Below are 26,156 nucleotides of genomic sequence, written 5' to 3' on the forward strand. Positions count from 1 at the left end.
TTTGTTGAGACACTTTATTTTTGAACAAGGGCAACTTGTAACTACAAGCCACTAGTCTGCAATTACCTGGTAGTGGACGCAGCATATGAAACAAGCGTGTTGCAGTTCCGAGTCCATTTTTGTGGCACGAGTCAGCAGCGACAGGATTTTAATACGTTTTTTGATGTACAATGTAATACGCTTTGCAAAACGTTACTAGACTCAGTATGCAAGCATCTAAAAAAAACCCCACACGAACGCTTTCAACATCATTCAGTGCCTATGACACTACTCGTTTAGAGTAAAGGTTACATTTTCGTAAGGAGATAAAGCCCGATCTTTACGAGGGACATCTAGTCAAAGCACTTCACGCCCATTTCACAGTCTGGCATCACCTATCGCTAATGGAGTGTAAATCTGGCTGCACAGTTCTGATACCAACTGTCAGAAAAGTTTGAGAGAAATCATTAACACGTAAAAAAAAAGTGAATGGCTCACAGGCTTCAAAGGGTTAATCGTTCCGTACAAAAAAAACGTGCAACCACGAACATAAAAAAACCCTACACGACTACAGTACGTATACGCAGGTTTGTGGTTTTGCACGGTGACAGAAACCCGAGTCCGTGACTTGGTAAAGCCGCGGTCTGTGTAGGCGATGGCACCACGCCCGCCGGAGGCCTCTTAGATGCTCATGGTGCACTGGATGAACTGCGGGGGAGAGAAAGGCGGCGCAACGCGGTTAGTGTCAGCGACAGAGTGGCCGTCTGCACGTGTATTTGTATACGTATGTATGTAGAAATTATTTTGCACCGTACGTAGACAACCATACCGATCGGAGGTGTGGGGGAAGGACAACAAACTAAACACAAAAAGCAGTTCGAAATAAATGATTTTCAATCTAGATTCCAAAGTGCGTTCCAGACGGCCACAGTGACCGTCTTTGTTCGATGGCTAACCAAAATCTGCTGCGTGGATGACCAGAGTTCGCGTGATGGTTTATGTTCCTTGACGAGATCAGCAAGGAGCAAGCCAAAAGACGTTCAAGATAAAACGTCATCAGCGTCTTCCGTTATTCATACACCGCTGGATGAGATGCCTCGCTCAGCCCTGCGATACAATAATCTAAGTAGCACCTCCACACTGGGGCTTGATTTGAATCGCAACATCCAAATAGATAGAGGTGGATATGCTCACGGGTGCATTTCTTGCTTTGGTTGCCACTCCTATCATAAGTCTTGACCACCGGACATCAACCCTTCCAGTAACGTGTTCTGACCAAGCCCACATTACGCCTCTTAACAGTCAATCATGTTCCTAACTAGTGCAAGTTCTCAGAACTATGCGTCCTCTTTGTGCCTCTCGGTATAATTCCAAGACACCGTTTTCTCGACTCAACTACACTGTCGCTTGCGACATGAAAACCGGTTCTAGTCTGTGACACCGATACGGGAGAATTACATTTACGCCATGTAGGTCTCTCTTGGTAGAAGCATGCAAAAATCTAGTTCCGAATGCGTCGCAAAAATGTGCGACCGCAAAATGAGCAGCTTGACACCCGTCAGCGCCAAACGCTTGGTAGCCTCTCGAGTTTCCTGGGATAATTGGGATGGCCACGATAAAATGAAAACGTGAATAACTCAACCGTATTTATTGTTTTTATTGTTTATATTTATTTTCTTGGTTCTTTCGGTAAAGTCACGTAGAAGGGAAATAATAAAATAATAAAAATAAAACGCCTTTTGGCGTCATCTGGTCCAACACCAATGGAGACTAGGCTCTAAGAAAAGCTGTCTCGGGTGTGGACCAATCAACTTCAAGGACAGTGCATATCATTATCATCAGAGTTGTTTCTTTTTGTTTGCATTTTGACTGCTTGTGTTGTGGTTATTGCAAACATGATGCCTTGTATAAAGGTGTCAGTTTTTGTACCAGTTGAAAGGGTAAAAAACCTATTACTATAAAACATAAAAAAATACAAAATGAAAAGTAATAACATTTTATTGTGTTATTTTTATTATTTTATTATTTCCCTTCTACGTGACTTTACCGAACGAACTAAGAAGATGAATCCCTGCAGTCACGAAAGCTTTAAATCGAAATTTATATTTATTGTTTACCTATATAGAATGGTGTGTGGGGGGGGGGGGGTGAAAACGTAGAATGCTTAGTCTGATAGTTTCTAAAATAAATCGGTCATCAAGCGAGTAACTACTAGGATCGCCACAGGCGCGTTGGTCCTCCGACGTGCGCGTGGTACACCACTTTTCTCTATTTCGCTTCCTTTTTCGCGAGCACAGCTAATCTGCAACTTGGATAATCGAGACCAAACTGTAGAAAGGAGAAACGCAAAACGAATTAAAAAGAATCCCAAGCGGCTGCTGAAAACTCACACCCTCGGGGGCAGTGAGATATAACCAAAACAAGTGCGCTACTTCGTAACGTAGCACATTCACAGTTCTTGTCGATGTGGAAAATTCGTTTAAAACAGCCCCGCCACCAACTACTTGAGTCAATTTCATATTGGGCCCATTGAGCTAAGCAGTTCAATTCCAATAGTAATCCAGCCAACACAGACTTTAAGCACCATCTAGTTTTTGTTATGCAGGTAGAATTATTAATACGCAACAATTATACGCAAGTATATCAGTGCTATTTGGTGATTTTAAAAAATCATAATAACAAATCAAAGTATGAACACAGTATAACGTTGTCCCGCAAATCTTAACAACAGCAGGGTAAAACGCCGGCACTCACGTCATCGTAGGCAAAGTTGACGTATCCCTGCTGGGCAGTGTCCCGCCGCCGGAAGGCATCTGTGGGCAAGAGGGATCTCTCGTCAGCGACCGCTTGCACGCCACCTGCACCCCCCCCCCCCCGCGGCCACAACGTCTCCCTGGAGGACTTGGCGGCGGCAGCAGCAAGATCACAACCAGGCTTACCAAGCAGTTAAAAGAGGTTGAATGGTAATGCAACAAAATTCAGATGGGGCCAAACACACCAAAGTCGAACCCTTCTGAAAATGTAATAATACAATTATGATGTATAGCCACTGCTCATCCCCTGCCAAGTGAAGGCCTCCTCCCACGCCGTATCGGTCACACGGGTTGTTTGACCACACTTCACAACAGCAGATTGGTGAAGATGGGACCCATAACTGGCTTAGATACCACTTGACACTTAAGTCCACAGTGGCCAGGGACTAACTCGGGTAGCTGTGTTCGTAGCGCAGTGTGTACCTATCTGAAAGGAAGTTTGCAATTCAGCGAGGCTTCCTGGGTGAATAAAGAATATCATTACAGCATTCTGAAAATCTTATGGCGTGAGTGTATTTTTATTACCAGCCAAAATTCCATTGGGAATTATTTTGAAAACATCTTTAAAGATCAGCAAAAATAAATGAAAACATTTAAATGCATGCACTCTAACACAACACTCCAGGGAAATTCTTTATAATTGATTACTTATAAATATGGAGGCAAATTATGCTAATTAAGATATTCCTGTTGTATTACAATTAGGTAATTTTGAAAATAGAACAAGCACAAACGACCACCACAGTATGAATGTCAACATCTCGTAAAACCCACAGACAACGAGGGAGAGGAGATTACCAACGGTAACAATGATGCACGCAAAAATATGATCTGAGATTTGTACGAGTTTACGGTGGGGAAGGGGGCATAGAAAATGTGGGGCATTGCTCAAAGCCAAGAACATTAGGTGAACAATAATCAGAACAAACTGACCACCACCACCAGCAAGAACTGGATGGGAAAAAGCCAAGGGTGAAAGATCATGGTAACATCATTTAAACTAAACTATTTGTATTTTATCAGGTAAGGCCCACTGAGCTATTTAGCTATTTATTAGAAGCGACCTGGCCACAAATTTTCGCTCCACGAAAGTAGCCAAATACTCTAAATACATGTTTTTAAATGGCGAGCGAAACACCGAAGGCCTGAGAAAAATCCACGTGACCACGGGGAGAAATTGCAAACTCCAAATATATAGGCGACAGGGTCGGGATCGAACCCACGTCCTCATGAATACCAGGCGAGGTAGTTAACATCTCGTCACTGTGGCACCCCATAATCACTGTAGCAGACCTTGACATCTAGGTTAGCTCCACAGAATAGGAGCACAATGTACAGATCCAGCAGCCAGAGCCTCTAGCAATGCTGATGAAACGTACAAGGACTGTATGGAAGAGAGTGGCCATTGTGACCACATACAGCCCTTCATCAATCCACTTCCAAACGAGGGCCCTCCTCGTGCAGCGTAGGTCATAAGATTTACTTACTGACGCTGGTCAGTAAGGGCTCGGCGAAGCTGAAGAGCACAGACGTGAGAGCCAGAGTACAAAAATGTATATTTCTGCGCTGAGGTCGGCACGCCCACAACGTAGCCCCCCCCCCCCCCCCACAAGTCTACACGTTGTTATCCATGGCGGTACAACCATTCAAAAACCCCTCCGTCGGGCTCAGGCCCGCTTAAGCCTCTGAGATCTGACGAGATCAGGTTCCCTCCCAAACGCTACGGTCCATAGTCACTGCGCCATCAACCCTGTAAGCTTGCGCGATTGCACCGTTTTGTCAACGTCCTCCTGTATTCCGCCATTAACCGCAACCTACCTCGCCATCACGCAAGCACGACGATCCACTCTCTCATTGGCCTCCTTTTAAATAGGCCCTCTTTTAGGAAGGTTTGTTTTACCTCAATGTTTAGTTGAGAGCGGTGTTGCATGCTACGAAAAGGTTAAAAAAAAAAAAATCGCTCCCTGGCACTCCCAGGAGGGCTGCCCTAATTGAAACAGAAAAACACCATAGCAAAAAGGCCACTCAGTCCATCAAGCGCTCAACACTGTGGATTAAGAAACTGGATTCAGCCAGTGGTGCAGGCCTCTCTCTTAGCCAATATCTCATCGGGATGACAGATCATTTCTCTCCGAATGTCTCCCAAAAGAAGCTCACAACACATAACCTTTTTGAGCGAAGCCACACACTCCCCTACATACACATTAGCCACAGTGCTAAAAAAGGTAAGCTCGGTTCTGCACTAAATTTGGCTAAATCTCAGCTCTGAAAATTAAAATTATCAGTTTGAATCTCAAGCGATAAACAATAGTCTCAATGGCATAGTGGGTGAGAAAAGGCTGTCCCTGACTTGTGTGGAATAGAGGTCACTTGAGATTTCTGGAGGTAGCTCTGTGGCATCCTTTTACGCAGACCATTCTCTCACATGAAAGGTTGCTGCTCTAAGAGAGATGCAAACGGATACCTCTTCATGACATCGCATCGAGAGCAACCTCATTTTGGAATAATCCAAAATGAAAAGCTAAAAAGCTACTCAAACGTAACCCCCCCCAACCCCCAAGTTTGAATGAAGCTATACTACACGTTAGCCACGGTGTGCTGGTTTCCAAACACCACAGCTGTAGTGGGAAGGCAGGACAGCAGGATTGTGTCGCAATTAAAATATATTTACAACAAGTTGAACTTATAATAATGGTGAAATATGGTCAAGTAACACCCACGAGCAAAACTGCATAGGGGGAGGGGCCCTCTTCCAGCAGTGGAATTATGCAAGGGCGGTACATGTTTGCTTAAAGGCAGAGGCTGGAATGGTTAGAACGATAATAGAAATTTGTATTACGAAGTGACCAATAATTATGCATGGACTTACATTTGCAATTTCCACTGCCGTTTTAGCACCTCTATTACTAATTAAGAAACGCAAAGCTAAAAATTCCGTTGTCTGCTGTTGCCGGAAAGGATGTCATTGGTGGTGGCCCCCTTCTGACATGAGAGAAATGCATTAGCCTTGAGCTGGCAAAAAAAAGCACTTGTTTTATGACCACTTAGCACAATGCCATGAATTATTATCCTATAGTCCCTATGCTCATGAGGTGAACATTTTGAAATTTCCCAACTCAAGAGTGCATACTAAAAAGTGGAAGTATTTGCACTCCCTCCTGGCAGTCCATTATCAAATCCCAACACACTGCGCTTTTCATGAATTCTTTAAACTTACACAGCATTAAGTATATATTTTACAACCCATCGGATAACTACAGCTTTAACCTGGTGTCTGTGTGTTCAACGAACAAGCTATCTATTGCAACCAGTTTTCCTTAACAGGTAGGCCAGAGATCTTCAACTAGATTTTCCTGCGAACCGCATATAATAAATAGCGTGCGCCAATGGACAAGGTGATGTCGTCATACGTTACTGCATTGTATGCGCACATGACGGTGTCGCACGTACAAGTGACACATGATGTCATATGGCGTCATATCTCTACATGTGACCACTAATTCATATCACTTGCCTCCAGGTCACTCGCGTCTCTTGTTTTATCTCACTTATCCCTCACTAGTCTCTCTTGGAATCTCAGCACGCATGTCCAGAAGTGAACCAGATGTGGGCCCCCAGGCGTACAGTTAAAAACACATCTAACGTAGGCCAAACATTTTTCATTACGCCAATAAAGGGATATACCCTACAATGCCTCTGAAACAAACTCCGCCAAACAGAGATAGCTGAACCCCAATTAAATCGATTAAAGTTAAATCGATTCTTATAACAATGTGAAAATCGCTTTTGATTAAAGCTGATGGAAGAAAAGTCTACAGAACATACGACGATATTAGAAATGTGGCAGCGCGAACGGGACAATAAATCGATATTGAATCCAACCGTCGCTTCAAATGATGACGACAAATTGTAACGCAGTGGAGGTATGAACTCCTTTTCATGCCTAATCAAAAGCCACCCAGTTCCACGGTCCGAATGCTGAGGAGTTGAGACCCAGCCGAACGAACATTCCAAAGACCTCATTTAACCGCAAGTGGGTTCCCGTGGCGAGCCGTACCGGTGAGCGCACGCAGCTTGACGCAGCAGGCCACGTAGTCATCGAAGAAGATCTTGCAGTCCCGGCTGAACCGCTTGACGATGTTGTTGATCGCCTGTGGGCTCAGCCGGTAACCTGCAGCAACACGGCCGAGACTCTCGTCGAGGGGACTCGGCAATGGTGCCGCGGTGCACCAGAGAACAACACGTAGACTCGTGGGTAAACAGGCGTTATGGATGCGGGGGGGGGTTACTCGTATGGGTTAATAGTATGTTTGAAAAATGATAGAAAATTGTTAACAATGTAAAAAATAGCATCTGGTCAGTAAGTTATGGTGAAAAGGCATTAATAACCAATGTTAAAGCAGTTTTGTTTTCACATCAGCCACTTTTTTTCATGAAAATAAACGATTTTAGGGAATCATTTTGACCAAAACACCTGACAGCATAAACCACTCATTGCCGTCAATCATAACGTGCAATTGTTTTGGGAAGTTAAATGCTTCATCTTATTTTAAATGTAAGGATTTTGTCAAAATTGGTAGCACAAAGCTGATTTGTTTCCTTTCATGCAAAAAAGGGCCGTGCAAATGTGCGAGGCGTTAGTCTTCCGAGCAAGCCACAAAAACAAGGGGAAAAAAAAAAACTCCACATTTTAATTATCCACGTGCCAGATCGCGTGCCCGCCCCTCACCCCTTGGCCACAGTGTCAGCCGTAGACCAAAGGCAAATCCACGCAATCGTTTTGGAAAGGTGGCGTCCAGCTCCTCATTCTCGGCACATGACGGTGCAACACTCCGTCCCGAGGGAGGTCTGTTCCCCGTATTCCACTTGGCATTGCAGCTTGTTCGGCCGGCCGTGCTTATGTGGGGAGGGTCGCGCGCGCGCATCGTGCAGTCCTTTTTGCGGGTACGCAACCGTTACCCATTGACGCGAGGGCCTGCGACAGCTCCCCAGGATCCACCGTGCCGCTCATGTCCCGGTCAAACGCCATGAAGTTCTGCTTCCAGCCGTTGAGTGCCGTCCACAGCTCCTTGAATTCATTGAAACCCATCTTACCGGACATGTCGCGCTGCGCCCATCGATGAGTGGCAAATCAAGGAAAACATTGAAAAGACACCCGTACTTTCATTTATGGGGCGCCACGGTGGTGAGATGTTAACTACCTCTCCTGGTATGGAGGTCGTCATGGGTTCGATCCCGACCCCAACACCTGTTTATTTGGAGTTTGGATGTTCTCCCTGTGGTAGTGTGGATTTTTCTCCGACTCCTCCAGTTTTGCACTCCACATTTAGAAACATGCATTTAGAGTATTTGGCTGCTATAAATGTCCACCAGATAAGGGCAGATCGCTTCTGGGAAAAAGAGCTATACAGCTCAGTGGGACTTACCTGGTAATATTTTTTTTTAAATACTGCTTACAATCCTCTTGCCTCTACATCACCATCAGCCTTGATCCATCCACTGCTGGATAAACGCTTTCCCCTCCCCCCTAAGCTGTCGCCATATCTCACAGGGTTGGGATGTAATAAGCCATCAAAGCACCTGGACACGAGTGGATTCAATCGCAGTGAACGCCTCTCAAACGCGTTCCTTCCTTTGCCTGCTACTCCGCAGTTGGTCTCCAACAGCAGCAATAATCTCTTCTGGTGATGTGTTCTAATCAAAGCCCTGCCCCTATAGCCTGTGCTCTAATCTATGCCAATTGTTATTGCACACAAGCTTTTATATACAAGGATTTTTTAGAGAGCATTTCTCTATACATAAAGCCATGAACACTTATATCAATACAAAGATATATTTGCCAAGCAAAAATAAATACAAAGAGGATACATCCAACATGGAAATCATGATCTTGCAGGTCTCAAAGCTGAAAGCTGTAATGACAATGGGACAACAGTAAACATCAATTTCAATCTGCACAACATGAGATTTTAAATTAAATTCGCTATTCAGAAGCAAAATTGCACAAAATGTTAACCTACCGTAAATATTCAGTTACAAAGCATTGTTACCGACAAAGGCAGTAAAGTGTTGTTTTCCCTTTAAAATTTAAATCTCTTAAGTAATTTACTGCAGCGTAAATAGGACGTACAACTGTCGATATGTTTATTATAAATAACACATAGGACGGCAAACATACAAATGAAGGTGAAAATATAGCATTAAACAACAGCACACGGGTAACTGAAACAGCTGTACGTAAATGAGCAAAATAACCGTCGCATAAACATCAACCAGCTTACAATAACAATCTCGTACACACGCGAAGGGACTTCAAATTAACGGTAGTTACTCATACAAGCGGATCGGCTGTGCGGCACGTACGCTGATAGGTGCCGCTGATCCCCGACTGGGTCAGACACCGCTGGAGTTCCTCCGCATCAATCTGACCATCCTGTTGAAAAACACACGCGCTCACCTCTATAGAACCACACGTTACGGCCAACCAACAACAACCTTGGCCACGAATGTGTTAAAAGTGCGCACGTGCACAAATACAAAGACGCCCCCCCCCTGTATAGCCTTTAACAGACTGTAGGGGCAAGTGCCGTTCGCGAGCCCTTATGAAGGCCGGTACGGCACACGAGGCGGTGGGTGGCCAACAACACGCCCGGTCGCCATTGTCTCCCTAGTGGCGATGTTTACACACCACAACAGGTACTCATTTGAGGCCGAGTCGACTTAGGGGAGTTCCGAAAACCAGTTCAAATACTCATCATTTGCGTTGACCAAGTGGGAATGGAACACAAGACGGCAGGTTCGCAACGTACTAACTGCTGCACTGCCACTCCCCACGCACACACACACACAAACACATTGGGAAAGGACATGTATTAAACCTCTGCAGAAATCAATCATAATTCAATTTGGTGCCCGATGTCGCTCGAAATGCAAGCTTCCACGTCAGCATGAGTAACTGCAGGTGAGGGGCTAGATGAGAAGGTTTAGGGAACTAATGTATCACGTTGTGGAACAAAGCCAGTAAATTACACAGGTGCTCAGGTTCCAGGATAAGAACCAAATAAAGAGTTAGTATTTATATCTATGTCTAACCTTTGTGTAAATCCACTGCTGGATAAAGGCCTTCCTACACCGTCACTCAAGGGGGTTGTTTGAGCACACTGTGCTTCACCACGCTGGGCAGTGGCGGATGGTGAAGGGAGGTGGGAGGCGGGAACACTGATCAGATATCACTCGCCACTGATTTTAGTCGTGCCCACAAACTGAACTCAGATGACCGGCTTCATAGGGCAGTGGCCTAAGCACTACCACCACTGCAGGTCGGTTAGCTCTTGAATTCCATAAACGTAATCTCATCAACTTATATATAAATTTTCATCTCAAACAAAGGCAGCATCTGTAGCAAAAAGGGACAGTCATGTATTATTTTACCAAAGACAAATTTCAGGATAGATCCCTACAGGGCATCTTTTACTGACGCCGGTAATGATATCAAAATGTGGACACTTCCTTCCGCCCAAGTGACGGCTGGCATTATTTATGCCACTGGTGGAAGAACCAGCCTTTCGGGAACAAAACGCTCATCCACATTTTTTTGAATTAACACCCCTTCAGTCCAGCTGCACATGAGTTATAGTGTCTGGTATAAATAACAGCATAACCCCCTTTATTTATCCAGAAAAGCCTCCCCCGAGCCTCATTTCCTGATTTTCTTCAGAATTTGCTTGGTTTGTTTGAACCGTCTCTATTGTGTGTTGGGGACAACCAGAACACCTGGAGAAAATTCAAGCAAATGAGAGAAAAACACTCCAACTCCACATAGATGGACGGCAACCTGCTGGATGTATTACCCCAAAGCAGGCACCTCAGTACCTGCAGATGGGAATCTCACACACCACCAGACAAGCTTTATCTCAGCATGATTCACCAACCCCACCTCCAAATCATGGGTTTATAGGTGTGTGCATTGGCACTACTTGAAGTGCCTTAATTGCATAGCATTTGATCAATCCACTGCTGTATGAGGCGGACGGTGTTGTTTGACTATGCTTCACCAAGCTGTTCAGTGTGGGTTGGCAAAGGGAGGCCTAGGAGAACCGGGTCAGATGTCACTCTTCACTAGTGTTAGCCGTGGCCGGGAATCAAAAGCGCAGGGTTCATAGCGTGACGCACGAACCAGTGCACCGCCGCGTAAGCGGATTTAATTTTAAATGCTCATGTGACCCAATTTAAGGGAGGGCTTCACAAACTCTATCGAGGCTAGCATGAGCATGAAATGACAGTGGTAGTTGGCCTCCCAGATCACCGAGTGAGAGAATAGGGACGGGGGATACGAACCTGCCCGGCAACTGCCGAGAAGTAGCCGAAAAGCGGATCCTGTTGCTGGAAGCCTCCAGGGAATCCACCAGGGTACTGGCCAGGAGCACCGCCTGGCGCTCCGTACCCGGAGAACTGCTGCTCCCAGTGCACGTGGACACAGACACACACACACACACGAGTTCTACATGAGCACCAGTTTCGGTACAAAGGTACAAAGAGGAATAAACACAACGAACCACGTGTGCACCTGTGTGCGTACATATACTGACAAAGATTCCCCGTAGAGCCTTAAACAGACTGCTGGGGCAAGTGCTGTTAGCGAGCCTCTTTGAAGGCCATCGCGGCACACGAGGAGGAAGTGTTGTAGCTAACGCCAATCCCAGCCACTTTCGTCTCCCAGTGGTGATAAATCAGGTACTCTTTAAAGGCCCAGTCGACCTAGGGGAGGCCCAGGACTGGTTCAGATAATCGTCACTGGTGTTGACCGGGAATTGAACCAGGGTCGCCAGATTCACAACGCAGCAAGATAACCACTGCACTACCGCTCTCCACAGGCACAATGTTACACATATGCATATGTAGTGACATAGAATGGGTCACTACGGCGCATAGCGCTGGTTACTGGCAGAGAGGGGAATTGTGGGCATAACAGCCGACCTGCCAGCAGAGCAGGGTGTAGCAGCCGTTCAGCCAGCAGAGCATGCAATGCCACGGAATGGGTCACTAGGGTGCGTAGCGCTGGTTGCTGGCAGAAAGGGGCATATGAGGACGTAGCAGCCCGGCCGGCTAACAGGGCACGTGATAGGCCAGGGTAAGGAGATGTGGGGTAAAGGTGATGTGCGGGCATAGCCCAGAACCTTCTGGTAGGTTCCAGAAGGGGGCATGGCCGAGGGCAGAGCCAGGCAGGGAACACGTGGGATATAGCCCAAAACCTTTTGGTAGGTTCCAAAATGAAGCGTGGCCGAGGGCGGAGCTAGGCCACGCCAGGGGGCATAAAAGGGAAGTCCCGAGGCTGGATCAGTGCTGTTTGTCAATGGAATGGAACCCGTCGAGCTCGGACTTCGTCTCCGGGGTCGTGGGTCAGGCAGCGTGCCGACTGCCCTGACCTGGTTGTAGTTATCCCGTGTGTCAACAAGTGTCTCTAAAGTAACCCACTACACATGGATAAACATTGACGCACATAGGCACACACACAAGAGCAAACAGCGTTTCGCAGTTCAGCACACAGATGAGTACACATACTGATGAACAGCGGCAGACGTCGTGGGACGACACAGGAACATGCGCTGAGAGTATTTGGCTGCTATAAATTTCATCGTAATAAGCCACTTTGTTGAGCTATTATTTGTGGCCAGGTCGCTTCTGAAAAATAGCTATATAGCTCAGTGGGCCTTACCTGCTGACGTAAACATTTTTAAAGGGAGTAGTTATATGCAGGCATCTGTACACAAATGGCGAGCATGTAAATTACTGAGATCACATACTGTATACAGATCAATCTTGATTTGAAGCTTTCGTGACTGCAGGAATCCATACTCTTTGGTTCTTTCGGTAAAGTCACGTAGGTAGAAATAAAATAAAATAAAACAAATCACGACGTTTCGATCGCAACACAAGCAATCCTCATCAGGTGGGACAACCACAGCAAGAAAATGCTGAAGTCGGCGGGAGAGCTGCCGTGGCAAGAGCTTATATAGGTAAGAAAGGGGGGAGGAGGCAAGGCGGGAGAGAGAGAGAGAAGGGGGGGTGTGGGGTAGGGGGAGGCCGCGTGAGCGCTAGGGGAAAAGGACGTGAGGCTGGGGGGGTAAAGTGGGCGGGGCTAGAAGTGGGAACCGGACAGACATGGCAACGAGCAGTGGCTCCACGCTTGCCAAGATCGTTGCTGTGCTGCATTTTATTTGGTTTGCTTTTGTCATTTGTAGTGGCCCAGCTCACTCTTGCAAATGAGACTCATCCTGGTCTCTTAAGTTCTCATCCGGTTAAAAAAAATTCACTTCAACTTGTTGAATAAACGTGTGTATGTACAGCCCTTTTAGACATACAACCGCCATGTTGGTTATGGGAGTTAATTCACCATCCTTCAAGCACGCTGGTCAGTGTTGGTTAGTTAAATGCGGGGAACATTGGGACCAGTGAGTACAGTTCATCAAATGCCATTTTCTGTACTGTCTGCAGCCCGCCACGTAGGCCCGCAGCAGACTACAACAACCAGACATTTGTGGTGGTCGCCCGCCCAAGCACTAGCCAGGCTTAAACCTGCATGGCTTCCAGGATCTAACGAGGTCATTGGCAGCAACAGCATGGCACAGTGTTAATGAGTTTCAATTACCAACCGTCTACACAAAAAGGCTATTGTGTCTGATTTAGGTGGTAATTTCTGCAGATCTTCATACCGTGTCTTACACGTGCATGTTTAAATGTCCTGCAGTACTCACAATAACAAGTGTTCCGTTGTGGCCACTGCACAGCTAATGAAACTTTAATTACACGCATCCATTTATGCTGCAATTGTAATTCACTAGTCACACCGTTGTGTACAAATGGCTCATTAAAAATACATATGAACATCTGCACGGCCACGTTGGAGTTCCTTTTAATAATGAGTCTACACGCAGAGCACAAACACAACAGAATTGCATGTTACAGTGTTACATTAACATGGCAATCTGTTAAATATGAGCTCAAGTTTCGGCAGCAGCATATTCCGCGCGACCATTACTCATTCTAGGAGCAACATATTGAAATGTAAAAATGTCACATCCAACTAAACATCCGTAATATTTTGATCTCCACTTCAACGCTTCAATTACTATGTCAATATGGTTGAGTATAAAAAAACAAAGCCTCTGCATGTACTTTTAACACCCCATTTTCCACATAAATAACCGAGCGTTTTATCCAGAACACTGCAGGAATTACCAAAGTATCCACAGGTTTTGGAAATGTCCCCAAGTCCAGAGAGACTGCAAACATCAGCTGAAAGGGGATATACTGTGGCTGTGTGCAGTGCAGTGGTCAGCATGTTTTCCCCAAGCAGGCATCCACCAACAAGGGGATTGACGTTTCAAAACTCACCTCTGCCCCATAACGCTGTGGGGCAGTAATCACAGCATGTTTGGCACTGCTATGAAATTACCTTTAAAAATATTATCTTGCATCCTTTGCAATGGATAAGCCACTATATTCTACTTACTACTGGCGTGACCCAAATTTCGCTCAAATTGAAAAGTGCTCACGATCACTTAATTATATTATTTTATTTCTATTACTTTTATTAATTTTTTATTTTATTTTTTACCTACGTGACTTTACCGAAAAAACCTAAGAGTATGAATCCTTGCAGTTACGAAAGCTTCAAATCTAGCAATAATTTGAAAAGCCAACTCAAACCCCCTTTTGAGATCTTGCCGAACCTGCGAGGGAGCCAATGCGCGCATCTCTGTAGACCCGTCCAGAAAAATTGTGCCGAGCTAATGCGTTTTACAAACTTCACCCCCGACCTTTGTCTGTTACATATTAACTGCTTTCGGCCAAGCGAAGACTGGTGGTGCAAATCTGTTTTTTTCTTACGCAATGCGCGAAGCAGGAAGAACACCCCGACCACCGTTTGTTTGTCGTAGGGGGTGTAGCAAATGGCACACACGCCAAAAGCACACACCACACAGTAAACGCGCGCACACACACACACTTCAGGCTTTGAACGTTCCCCATGACTACCGGCAGTTATATTTCAATTCGAAGGGTTTGTGTTTAGTCACATATCTGCATTGGCATTTAACCCCTTAGGCATCGCTCACCGAAGTCACACCAAGCATGCGAGAACTTAAGTGTAAATGTCACCTGGGCTGGCGCAGCACTGACTTATCAACCGTGGATTCATAGGTCATGGCCAGGGTGTTTATTGGCAGGCAACGGGGTCACTAAACTGTACCGAGCCACCATTGAGGACTCCTAAAGCAGGATAAACTAGATGTCACACGACATGCAAGGCATGGGAGGAATGATTCAATAGTCACACGCCGTCTACAAAACCAACTTTTGCGTGGATTTGCAGTCCTAAAAATGGTCAGAAACCTGACGACGTGCTTGCGCAATCTGAACATGAAAGGTGGAGTAACACTTGAAGCAGCTAACATGAAAATTTACAACGTAATATGCATCCTAAACGAATGGCGTCTCTACATTTAGTTGCAACAGACTGAAACAATGAATTTACACTGGTAATCTAATCACACTCTCAAGAAATAAACTTAAATAACGCGTGTAAAATTCTAAAGTTTTGTGTGCGAGGTTGACAGTGGTTGTGTAATCTTGATCCGAGTAAGATTACAAAAACGAATATAATGTGAATAAGCAACAGGTCAGGCCATTCGTGTTTCCCACGTAAAATGACGTTTAAATTACTTGGGTAGTTATTTGGTCGCGCTGACTCCATTTCATCACTTCAAGAGTCAATTTTACACTGCCACTTGACAACAAAGCAAGGCTTGCCCAGTGATCATTCTCGTCAAGGTGTAGTAAGCCGACAGAATCACACACGGCTCCGAAATCCACCATTGGGCCCACTTACTGTGGCCACACCCGACGTCACAAAGACACGGGGGAAGCAGTGCCGACTCACTGTTTCCACATCATCCCATCCACGTCAAACGAGCAATGCAGCAACTCAATTAAAAAACCAAACAAGAACAACATGACTTAACGTTCCCAAGCGTTAAGCTACAGAGTTAGAAATATTCAGCACGTCACTCCACAGCCTAACCAACATTCACCAGTGCAGGCCATTTTGTCCATCCCACTGGTGAGTAAAGGCCTCGCAAGTTGTTGCGGGTCAATGGGGTTATTCAACCACAATGGACAGTTCAGTTTTGTTAAGGTAGAGAGCATTAGGAGTACCGTACTACAATAGATGCTGCTGCATTGCCCTCCGCTGTCCACCATGCAGCCCCTTCAGTCTAAAGCCTACAATACCTGTCATCCATCTGGTCAGCCAGCTGACAGATCGGGCACATTCTGATTCTGAGCGACTTGGCCATAGACTTTAACAGACCCCGCCTAATACCAATCATTTTTGTGCAATGTAACTTGACATCAGCACAGGATTACTGTGTTACCATATTTATGTGAATCAGCAGAGTTTAGCCTGTGGGTCGTTTCAGTAAAAACAACATTGGTCAAATTGTACAATTTACTCTTATACTCAGTAAAATGCTCTGCTTGGGCTCAACTGCATTTGACCAATTTATTCTTGATTAGCCAACCAGACAATAACCACACCGATAAATTGTGTCCAAGGGCATAAATAGGACACGGCATATAAATGGGCCCAATCGACCAACACGTGATGTACACTGCACATGGTATTAAAGGCTGGGTGGACCGATGGCACACTGCACCACAAACACAGCGACACATTCAATTCGCGACCATGGTTAACCAAAGTGACGAGTGATGATAGATCCAGTGTTGAGCTCCCCCCTTGATCAACCCACACTGGCCAGAGTGGTGAAGTATGGTCAAACAACCCACACGACCTACTACTAGGTGGAGGTCTTCATCCAGCAGGGGACTAACAAAGGCCTTTAAATGTTTTTTTTAAGAATGGTGAACCAAGCTATATATCACATTCGCTTTACTACCCGGCTTCGCCCGGGACTTGAATTCACCACGGCCGGCCGCCTTTGTCTCCCCAGTGGCGATGTTCACATACCACACCAGTTACTCGTTTGAGGCTGAGTCGACCTAGGGGAGGCCCAGGAGCGGTTCAAATAATCGTCACCGGTGGTGGCCGTGAGCGGGAATCGAACTCGAGTCGCCGATTCGTAGCGCAGAGCGCCAAGCACTACGCATGCGCGGGTGACATGACAGATGTGACGTCACAGGTCACTTGCCGTGCAAAATGTGTCCATTATTGCGCCCCCCCCCCAAAAAAAATACAAAAGTCTATTTTCATAATTTTTGCATGGTGTACAGTCTGGAAAGTACCCACATGGCAAATTTCAAGTTTGTTGCATGTCGGGAAGTACACTAAACATTTTGAACAGACACACATATTCACAAATTTCCCTTTTATATATATAGATGACCGTGTGTCCGTCCGAAACGCACCGTGAAATACAGCAAAAGATAAAACAGGTTTGGCTGGGTGGGGAGGTGGGGGTTATGTGAGGGGTAGGGGAGGGGTTAATTGGGCTGAGGTGGAGGGGAGGTGCTGATGACCTCGGGGAAACTGGGCTGTTGAGAGTAGTACAGTACACCGACGTCACGGCAGTTTATGGTGAGGCTGTGAAAAAAAGTGGGAGATGGCGTCACGACACGTTGAGGGAAAAAATTGGGGTTATGACGTCAGGGGACCTGCGGTGGCGAGATAGGGGGATGATGACGTCACGCGACACTGGGGAGGTAAGGGAGGTGTGATGACGTCCGGAGACCGGAAATTTCGTCACGAGACACCAGTGAACTGAGGGATGACGTCACGCAAGATTATGGTGATTTGGAGTTCATTTAATTACTTCACCATATGTAGGTGGTGAGAGGGGGGTGTGATGACGTCACACGAGATTGTGGTGAGTTGGTGAGGAGAGGGGGTGAAGTGACGAGACAAGAGGAGGCGAGGGAGTGATGACGTCCAGAGACGCAGGAGTGGTGAGGACGGGCAGGGGGGGGGTTATGACGTCAGGCGACACTGGTGAGGTGAGGGAGTGATGGCGCCAAGTGGAAAACACTAATTGTAAAAAAAATACCTAAATAATAAAATAAAAACTCACTTTTAAATTAAGATACTAAAATATTCCAATGTGTAAAACATAAAAACCAAATGATAAAACGTACATAATATTCACCATTCCTTTTACAGGGGAAGTTCCACGGGTTCATGCCTCGTCAGAGTATGAAAGGGAGCCAAGAGGCTTAGAAATGAAACTTTCAGCATTATACTTGGTGCCACCATTGCGAGTCCATGGAAGCTTATGCCTTCTGAACTAATAAAGTAGTAATGGTGCAAGGTCCATTTCAAATGCAATAAAATGACAAGTGGCTTCTGCATGAACAGATAAAAGAGACGCCTCAGTCTAACCTTTGGGCTTTTGTCAACTGTAATTTACATGCCCTTTGTCAATCCACTACTGTATAATGACTCCCCCCCCCCCCCATTCCATGGGGGTCATGAGGGTCGTTTGACCATACTTCGCCCATCATATGATGATCAGTGCGGGTTCATTAAGGTTTCAGACCCCCAACACTTGGTTCATATAAAATCGCTCGCCATTGATATATTAACCATAACCAGGAATCACACTCAGGACAACCGCACTCGCAGCACGGTGCGCTAACCGGTGCGCTAACCGTCGCGCCACTCACCCCTCTTTGTCCAAATCAGTTAAATAAATCACTCGTCACCTGCGGCCCTGGCCCCACTCCGCTCTCGTGGCCACCGATGCCGTTGGCAATCTCGCACGTGCACGCCATTCTAATGGGGGCTTCCTCCTGATCTACCCGGTCGTTAAAGTAGTCCGCGGAGCGCGGCCGGCCCCATGCCACGCGACGTAGCCCGCACGAGGCGTGCGCGGGGTTGCACGCGCTCCGCCTTATTCTGATGGCGAGAAAACAACCGTGACGACGCATCGTTCTGTCGCAAGCAAGCCAACAGGGATGGGAGCCAAGCGAGCGATGTGTGATCGCCGATTAGCGGCATGCACGATGGACGGGTTGGAATGTAGACTGAGCGGAGGCTGACAATTGTCATTGCTAGTTGGCTAATTCAAGCATACTCCAGGAGCATATTTAGGTCAAACAGCTGCTGCACTGAGTATTCTGGCAATTGAGATACTGTGGGGTGCAAGCCAAAGGAGGGAATGCACACAAGAGGACCCGTCCATAGCCGAGATGAAACAATGAAATCGGCTAGTGTGCCAGGTGCTACATGGAATGTTGTGTCACAAGATCGTGAAATATGGTAATGGCTTGGAAAGGTTTTCAGCCAGTAGTGGATAGATCATCGTTGAGGATGATTAAGGAATCTATTAATAGTGTAGCTATTTATAGACGTTATGAGTAATGGAGTAAAACTGCGGAGGTAACATTTAAAATACAAATTTCAAACATGCAAATTAAAAACAACTAAATTATACAAGACATTGAATGTCAATAGCATATCACTGGGCTAAATACGTATTGATTTATTGATTCATCAATTCTTTCAATAGAACAGACTTCTACAGTGCAATTCATCCAGTTAAAACGCAAGATTCATTTATGCACTTCAAATACATCACCGTGGAATAAAGTTGACGCACATGCGCACTTTCAAATGAAACGCATTCGATTAATTTTGAAAACCCAACTGATGTGATGTCTTCTCTGGTAAGTCACAGTTAACTTTTCCCCTCATATACCCTCTCGGATCTATTGAACCGCAAACCACACCACCCCCTCTGATGACAAATCAACCTGACAGAAGCCCCCTAAAAACACTCGAGCATCAACTCTGCAGAATATATTTCACAGCAAGCTACCCAATTAATTCCGGTGTAGCTGCAGTCAGAAATTTTATATCTACAGAGATTAAAAAAATATTCGCCATAATATTCTGCTGCGATTGACAAAATCACCCAGAATGCAGATCTCACAAGATAAGCAGAATCGAGATTGGACAAGCACTTGGGGTGGGTGACGTCTACGCGAGCCCGGTTGTCATATAGGTGGCTGTGGGGTTATAGTGGACAGCAGTTAAATCCATTGTTGCACTGCATTTCCTCTATGCTCCCAGGTTATGCTCCCCATCTTCACCAAACATGCATTGACGAGCGTGATGAATTATGGTCAAATAACCCGCCACGATGCAGTGTGGTGGCCCTCAACAAGCAGTGTATTGACACAAGGGCTGTAACATACACATGCACAACATTCTGCTATCGCGATACGCTCAAGCGAGCTCTCAAGCACACGAAACTCTCGCAAACGGGACGTGTGAAAAACGCCCAGGTGCACACCAATCCGTGGCCACGTATTGATTATTACATTTAATTGAAACCTTATCGTACGCAGCAGCAGCTAAGCCATGTGTGGTGCACAGCAGTTGGCCTCTAGTTCCCGCACGTCACAATTCAATCATATCTACAGTATGTTGCTATGCAATACCTCTTGGTATCTAAGCAACTGAGAGCATTCTGCTAGCAAGCAAAGCTGACCTGTCATTGAGCAAGAAGCATTTGCTCTTGTAAATGCAGCGTGGTACACAATACACCCTCAGCAATAAGGACGGTGGCGCAACACCCGTGACGCATGTATTCTCAATGTACAGAAAGGTAATTATGGATCACCATTTCCACACCAGGGGAAGGGCTCTTATTAAGAATTGGCAAGCAAGTGGTGACAAATAATTTAAAATGCATTCATACGGACAATCCTCCGTGTACGCAATGGGAGCTAGGCATTACTCGATTAACCCCCTCCATGAAAATATCACCTACATGACAACTGGGAGTGAGGAGACGGCACAATTCACAATCGCTTCGTCTCCACTGTACCATACGTACTATTTGATTCGTATCGTTTTCCCTATTATCCTGAAGGTGGCACCTGCATATAATTTGCGTAAATAATCTTTATATATAAAAGGGAAATTTGTGAATGTGTGTCTGTTCGAAATGTTTAGCATACTTCCCAACATGCAACAAACTTGAAATTTGGCATGTGGGTAGCTTCCCGACTGTACACAATGCGAAAAGTATAAAATAGACTTTTGTATTTTGGGGGGGGGGGGGGGCGCAATAATGGATATATTTTGCACGGCAAGTGAGCGGTGACGTCACATCTGTGATGTCACCCGCATGCGGCAGCGTTACGCAGTGTGCCTGCTGACGTCACGCATCCCCCCCCACCCTCCGCATAGGCCGTGTATTAATCCAAGACAAGTCTCGGGTGGAAGCCGGGTAGTAAAGCTAGTTAATCATATATTCTTACACGCATGACTCAAAGCGTGTTTTATGAGTGCAAGTATTGATTTTAATCAATTAATACGTGCCAAGCGAGAACCGACAAGAGCATTCTCTAAGCAATTAGTTTGATTCCCAAACACGAGTTTGATTCTCACTAAAGTGCCAAGTGATATCTGAAATAGCCATATTCCCCCCTCCCCTCATTTCACCAGCTTGCTCTAAACATAATGAAGTATGGTCAAACTCCAAGACCACAACACTGTGGAAAGACCATCACATCCATCCAGCAGTAGTATATTGTATTAAACTAACTTTTATTTACCAGGTAAATCACACCGAGCTATTAAGCTCCATTTCCAAGGCGACCTGGCCACACATGACAGATCACCGAGGAGGCGTATCATATATGGGAATTTATAGTAGCCAAATCATCTAAACACAAATGCCTAAATGTGGATGGCAAAACCAGAACACCTGGAGAAAAACCCACGCAACCACAGGTAGAACATGCAAACTCCGAATAAACAGGCGTCAGGTTCAAGATGGAACCCATGACCTGCTACATACCAGGCGAGTGATATAAATAACATTTACATCGTGTACAAGCGTCCTCTTCACTCATTCATGAAAATATCAATGGCTCTACAAAAAATGTTGTATATTTTATGTCTCCAGCTTTGTTTCCCAACCTGTGCGTGGTCACGTGAATTGGTCTACAGAATTGGCCGTTGCACAACTACTGCCTGTTGCACAACTATTTACATTGTGTTAATGATTCATCAACACAGTTGGCTATTGCCCGAATCTGTTGATTGCTCGCATTGATCAAGTTAGAAAACATTTTACTGGAATTCCAAAAAGTATTAGGGGTTGACAGTAGTCCACTGGGATCTAGAAACATTGAGATGCCTTGCTTTTACAGGTTGTATTAGATTGAGAGCAATGAGTCGTGGAAAAGCTGTATTTGGTACTTTTAATTTTAGCGGGTCCTATTGTGGCTCAAAGAGCACTTATGAGCCACACAACGGACACTGGTTGATATTAAACTACACCACAGCCAGTGGCATATCACAGTTGGCATGGGCCCTATTGAAATAATTGTTTATACACGAAAACCAGAGCATCCGGAGGAGAGCTACGCATGCGAGGGGACAACACGATCCCATACATAAGGGGGCAGATGATGCATTCTGCTGTAAGGCGAGGGTATGGCATCTCGATGTCCACAGGAAGGGAATTTTTGCAACATTTGTCCGATCCACTATCCCTCGCCTCCACAATGTCGGATTCCAGACACGCGCCATCACCGCCAGTGTTAGTGTGGCACGCTTATTTTTGAGCTACAATCTACAGAAGTTGGCAGAGTTTTGGCATATAATTTAACATTCTAACACTAGGGTCTATGTTTCATCCCTGAGCTCATCTTCTACTTATCATATTGTAAGATTGTGCGGAACCACGTAGTTATGCTGGTTCAGACTCCCCCAGAGATCCAGGGTGTAATGTGTATTATACACACACCTGCCTTTTAATTATATTCATGTGAATAGGACCTCTGGAATTCACACCTATACTGAAAAAGCCGCTTTATAATCAAATCAATCAGTTAGAGCCCTATGACAATCCAATGCTGGATGAAGGCCTTCATTTGAAATGCCGGCTATGTGGGTTGACTGTACACTACTACTCCCTGGTGGTTTACTGCAGATCGGCAAAGGTGGGGCCATGACCACGCCAGATGGAATCTTGCCATTGATGTTAGCCACGGTCAGGAACCGAATTCAGATTTCTGGTCTCAGTACAGTGCGCCAAACGCTGCGACAGCGTTTTATTTCTCTTCAAATTAAACCATTACAGTTGTTCTCAGATTAAATATATCCATACCTGTCAATCCCTTATCACTGCCCTATCTTATTACAGCCCAATTCAGACCGTATTGGTCCACCCGTGCCCTTATAAATCTAAACGTTCATCCTACAAAGTCCCATCACAAGGGAGAAATACAAAGACAAAAATTATGTTACGAAACAAAAACTGTTTTATCTATTCATTTTGATTACTTGTGTTAATGATGCTACTTATTATGCTGTCTGTGATCTTGCATACTGATGCTTGCTTGATATGTGGATGCGCGCACACACACTCATGTAATAAATGTACAAAATAAACAGAAAATCATGGGTTAAACAATACAATGGACCTGAAAACTCAAATTCCCTGTACAATAATACGGGTAAACCGTATATGTTGGCAGATATGTATAACCATTACAAAAGATTAAATACAATTCTCACTTATGAAAGTGGTAAAAGATGACTCACTCCTATTGATAAACAAAAACCTTAAGCCTCGGGCTTGTCCTCAAGGACTCACTCGACGTATCTGGTCCCACAACACGTCGGGATCAATTGCAAAACTAAAATTACTGAGCCTACAACAGAACTCACAGTTGGGACAAATAAATGTGTACTTCTATCGTGTTTAAATGTACCTAAGCCTATATACTCTGTACAAGCAGAGAAAGAAAACAAATTAAGGTTTGAAACCTGGGCCTAAACCAAAATAGGAATAAATCTTGACTTAAAGCTTTCGTGACTGCAGGAATTCATATTCTTTGGGTCTTTCGGTAAAGTCACATAGATAGGTTCAAAGAAAATAACAAAAAACTACGACATTTAGACCGCAACACAAGCGATCTTAACGTCGTAGTTTTTTTTATATTTTCTTTGAACCTATCTACTTGACTTTACCGATAGACCCAAAGAATACAAAATAGCAATATGACTTGGTGGGGGGTACATCCAATGGCGTGAATACACCAATGCCATGTGTCCCACACAAACCATCAAGTCCACAAAAACACGAGAAAGCGATATCAGGAGGCTGGAGGGGACTTGGCATGCCACCCTCCCCATCCCATCACCACTGCAACATGGCTCCTGACCCTCCCCCACAGTAAGTGCTTCATCAGTGCTGAATACTGTATACATAGTGGAACGAAAACCTGCATCTTCCCCTGCACACCCCTCCCGACCTCCCCCCCACAATCGTGGCCACATTCATTCCTGGCTTTCCACGTCCGGCTTCGCTTGGGGGCCAATTGGGTGTTGAATGCAGAAAAACCTGTGAATCCACTTCACGCCCAGGGCGTTTCGTTGCAATGGCCAGTTGGTTACCGGTCGCAAAGCACACGTCTACGGAGTGGCGGTCCAAAGGGTAACTGGAAGCCCTGGCATTTTGTGGAAAAGATCTCATGCAGTGTCAGCGGTTTTTATTTCAGTCTTGTCAATGACAACTTGTGGGATTTTAAATCAAAGCTGTAAATGAATGTAGTCACTCAGAGTGTCGTGTACACCAAAGCATCCCAAAATAATTGCACCACTTCGTTTATAAATGTCGGTGTTGTGAGGCATGCTATGTTCCACAAGCTCCAATATTGAGGTCAGCCAATCCAGAAACACAACATATTTTCACGATATACATAAATAGCCGATTTACATCAATCGGTATTCTCCAGTCCATAGCAGTATCTAATAACGTGACCGAATTATCTTGCATTTTAATTCAGACTATTGTAGTTAATGTTGTCTCGTTGTTGTGACGCTTTGGTGGGCAGTGGCAGAGCCACCATTATGCTTCATGATTTCCCTCCAACCGGCAGTATAAGTAAAACGCTTTGGTTTACATATTTTAGTCCCGTTAACAAGATTAACACTGTGGCACCACGTTCAACGCACGAGCCACGCAGAGTTACTCAACACAGGATGTCGGCAAAGACGCCTAGCAGAATCGCTTGAATACCACAGCGGTCTGGCTTCCCTTATGAAATGGGGCCACACCCAACAGAGCTAAACCCAGCCCAGAGTCCAACCAAACACAGCTCTACACGGTGTGGTAACGTCAACCCCCACTGCTTGACGAGGTCCTGCCTCGCACCGTGTGGGTGTGTTTTTTGGATCATACTTTACCATGCTGTTCAGTGTAGGTTGGTGAAGGTGGGGTACATGCACGGAGGGAATTAGAACGACAGTACACACCTCCATCGCAGCCTATGACACACCTGTGTTACACAATGTTGTCACACAGCCAAGCACGTCACGCTTCAATAACTTAGCTACCGACATCTGACGCGGCGCATTTCGGATTATTTGACCATAGGCTAAACCCTAATAACTTATTAGGCCTCCCCACGCAGTGTCAAACGTGAGGCTTGGTTTGACCATACTTCACCAAGCTGGTCATTCAGGGGTTGAAGGGCTCCAGTAACGTTTCAGATGCCACTGATAGCGGGAAGAACGGAACTCATTTGTGTCGGGTTCATACTTTCATAGCGCAGTGCGGTAACCACTGCACTACTCGCCCCCCTATACACAGGACTAATATAACCCAGCAAAACCCAACACGTGCACAACTCACAAGTTCAGCCCTGTTTTACGAAACTAAGCCCTACGCAGCCACCATTTACCCGTGCCCAGAGAGAGAGTGAGAAAAAAAACCCAATTGCTGACGAGGGTTGACCACGAAGTCGGGCACTGGGCCAACATCAAAGGGAAGAGAGAGAGAGAGCTTTGACAAGGCGGCCATTACAACCCCCCTAATTAAAACAAACACGCGTACTGCAACGAAGACCCCCCCCCAACCCCTTCCCTCCGACATCAACCGAATAAAAGCATTTTAACTACAACAGCTTTCTTGCAAAGGACAGCAGACACTCAACATTCTCACACACAAACCTGTCCGTAGCCTGGATACGCCATGAGTATATCAGCGATCGCCGTTCGAGTCCGACTCGCTGCTTCTGCTGCTGCTCGACGTGGATTTGGAAGCGGGCGGCGGTGGGGAAGCAACGCGGAAGCGTCAGCCAATGAAGCGAGGCGACACCCTCCCGCGTGACGTCACCGCGATTGGAGCCAATGGCAAAGCGCCCCTCGGTGAGTAGACACGCCCATCGGTGAGATGACACGCCCATTGGTGAGAGAACACGCCCATCGGTGAGAAGACACGCCCATTGGCGAGATGACACGCCCATCGGTGAGAGGACACGCCCACCACTCTATATAAGGGAGCCACTTGTTTGACAAGGGTGGTGGCCCCCCAGTAAAACCCA

At 45.7% G+C, this 26,156-nt stretch overlaps 1 protein-coding gene across 2 annotated transcripts; it reads right to left on the reverse strand.

Moving 5' to 3' along the window:
- On the reverse strand, positions 1-25,927 carry SRI (sorcin). 2 transcript variants are annotated; one of them, XM_078858311.1, is made up of 8 exons: positions 25,783-25,927; positions 11,130-11,246; positions 9,156-9,225; positions 8,661-8,704; positions 7,752-7,899; positions 6,850-6,963; positions 2,734-2,792; positions 1-687 (listed from the first exon to the last, which is right to left on the reverse strand). In XM_078858311.1, exons 1-8 carry the CDS (start codon positions 25,804-25,806, stop codon positions 661-663), a joined length of 603 nt encoding a protein of 200 aa, XP_078714437.1. In that variant the 5' UTR covers positions 25,807-25,927; the 3' UTR covers positions 1-660. The 2 variants fall into 2 exon arrangements, with proteins under 2 accessions (XP_078714437.1, XP_078714428.1); XM_078858302.1 differs by having other exon boundaries at positions 7,746-7,899.
- Between the last annotated feature and the right edge of the window lie 229 nt (positions 25,928-26,156).

Source organism: Lampetra fluviatilis, chromosome 1, assembly GCF_964198595.1.
Source record: "Lampetra fluviatilis chromosome 1, kcLamFluv1.1, whole genome shotgun sequence".
Taxonomy (NCBI): Eukaryota; Metazoa; Chordata; class Hyperoartia; order Petromyzontiformes; family Petromyzontidae; genus Lampetra; species Lampetra fluviatilis.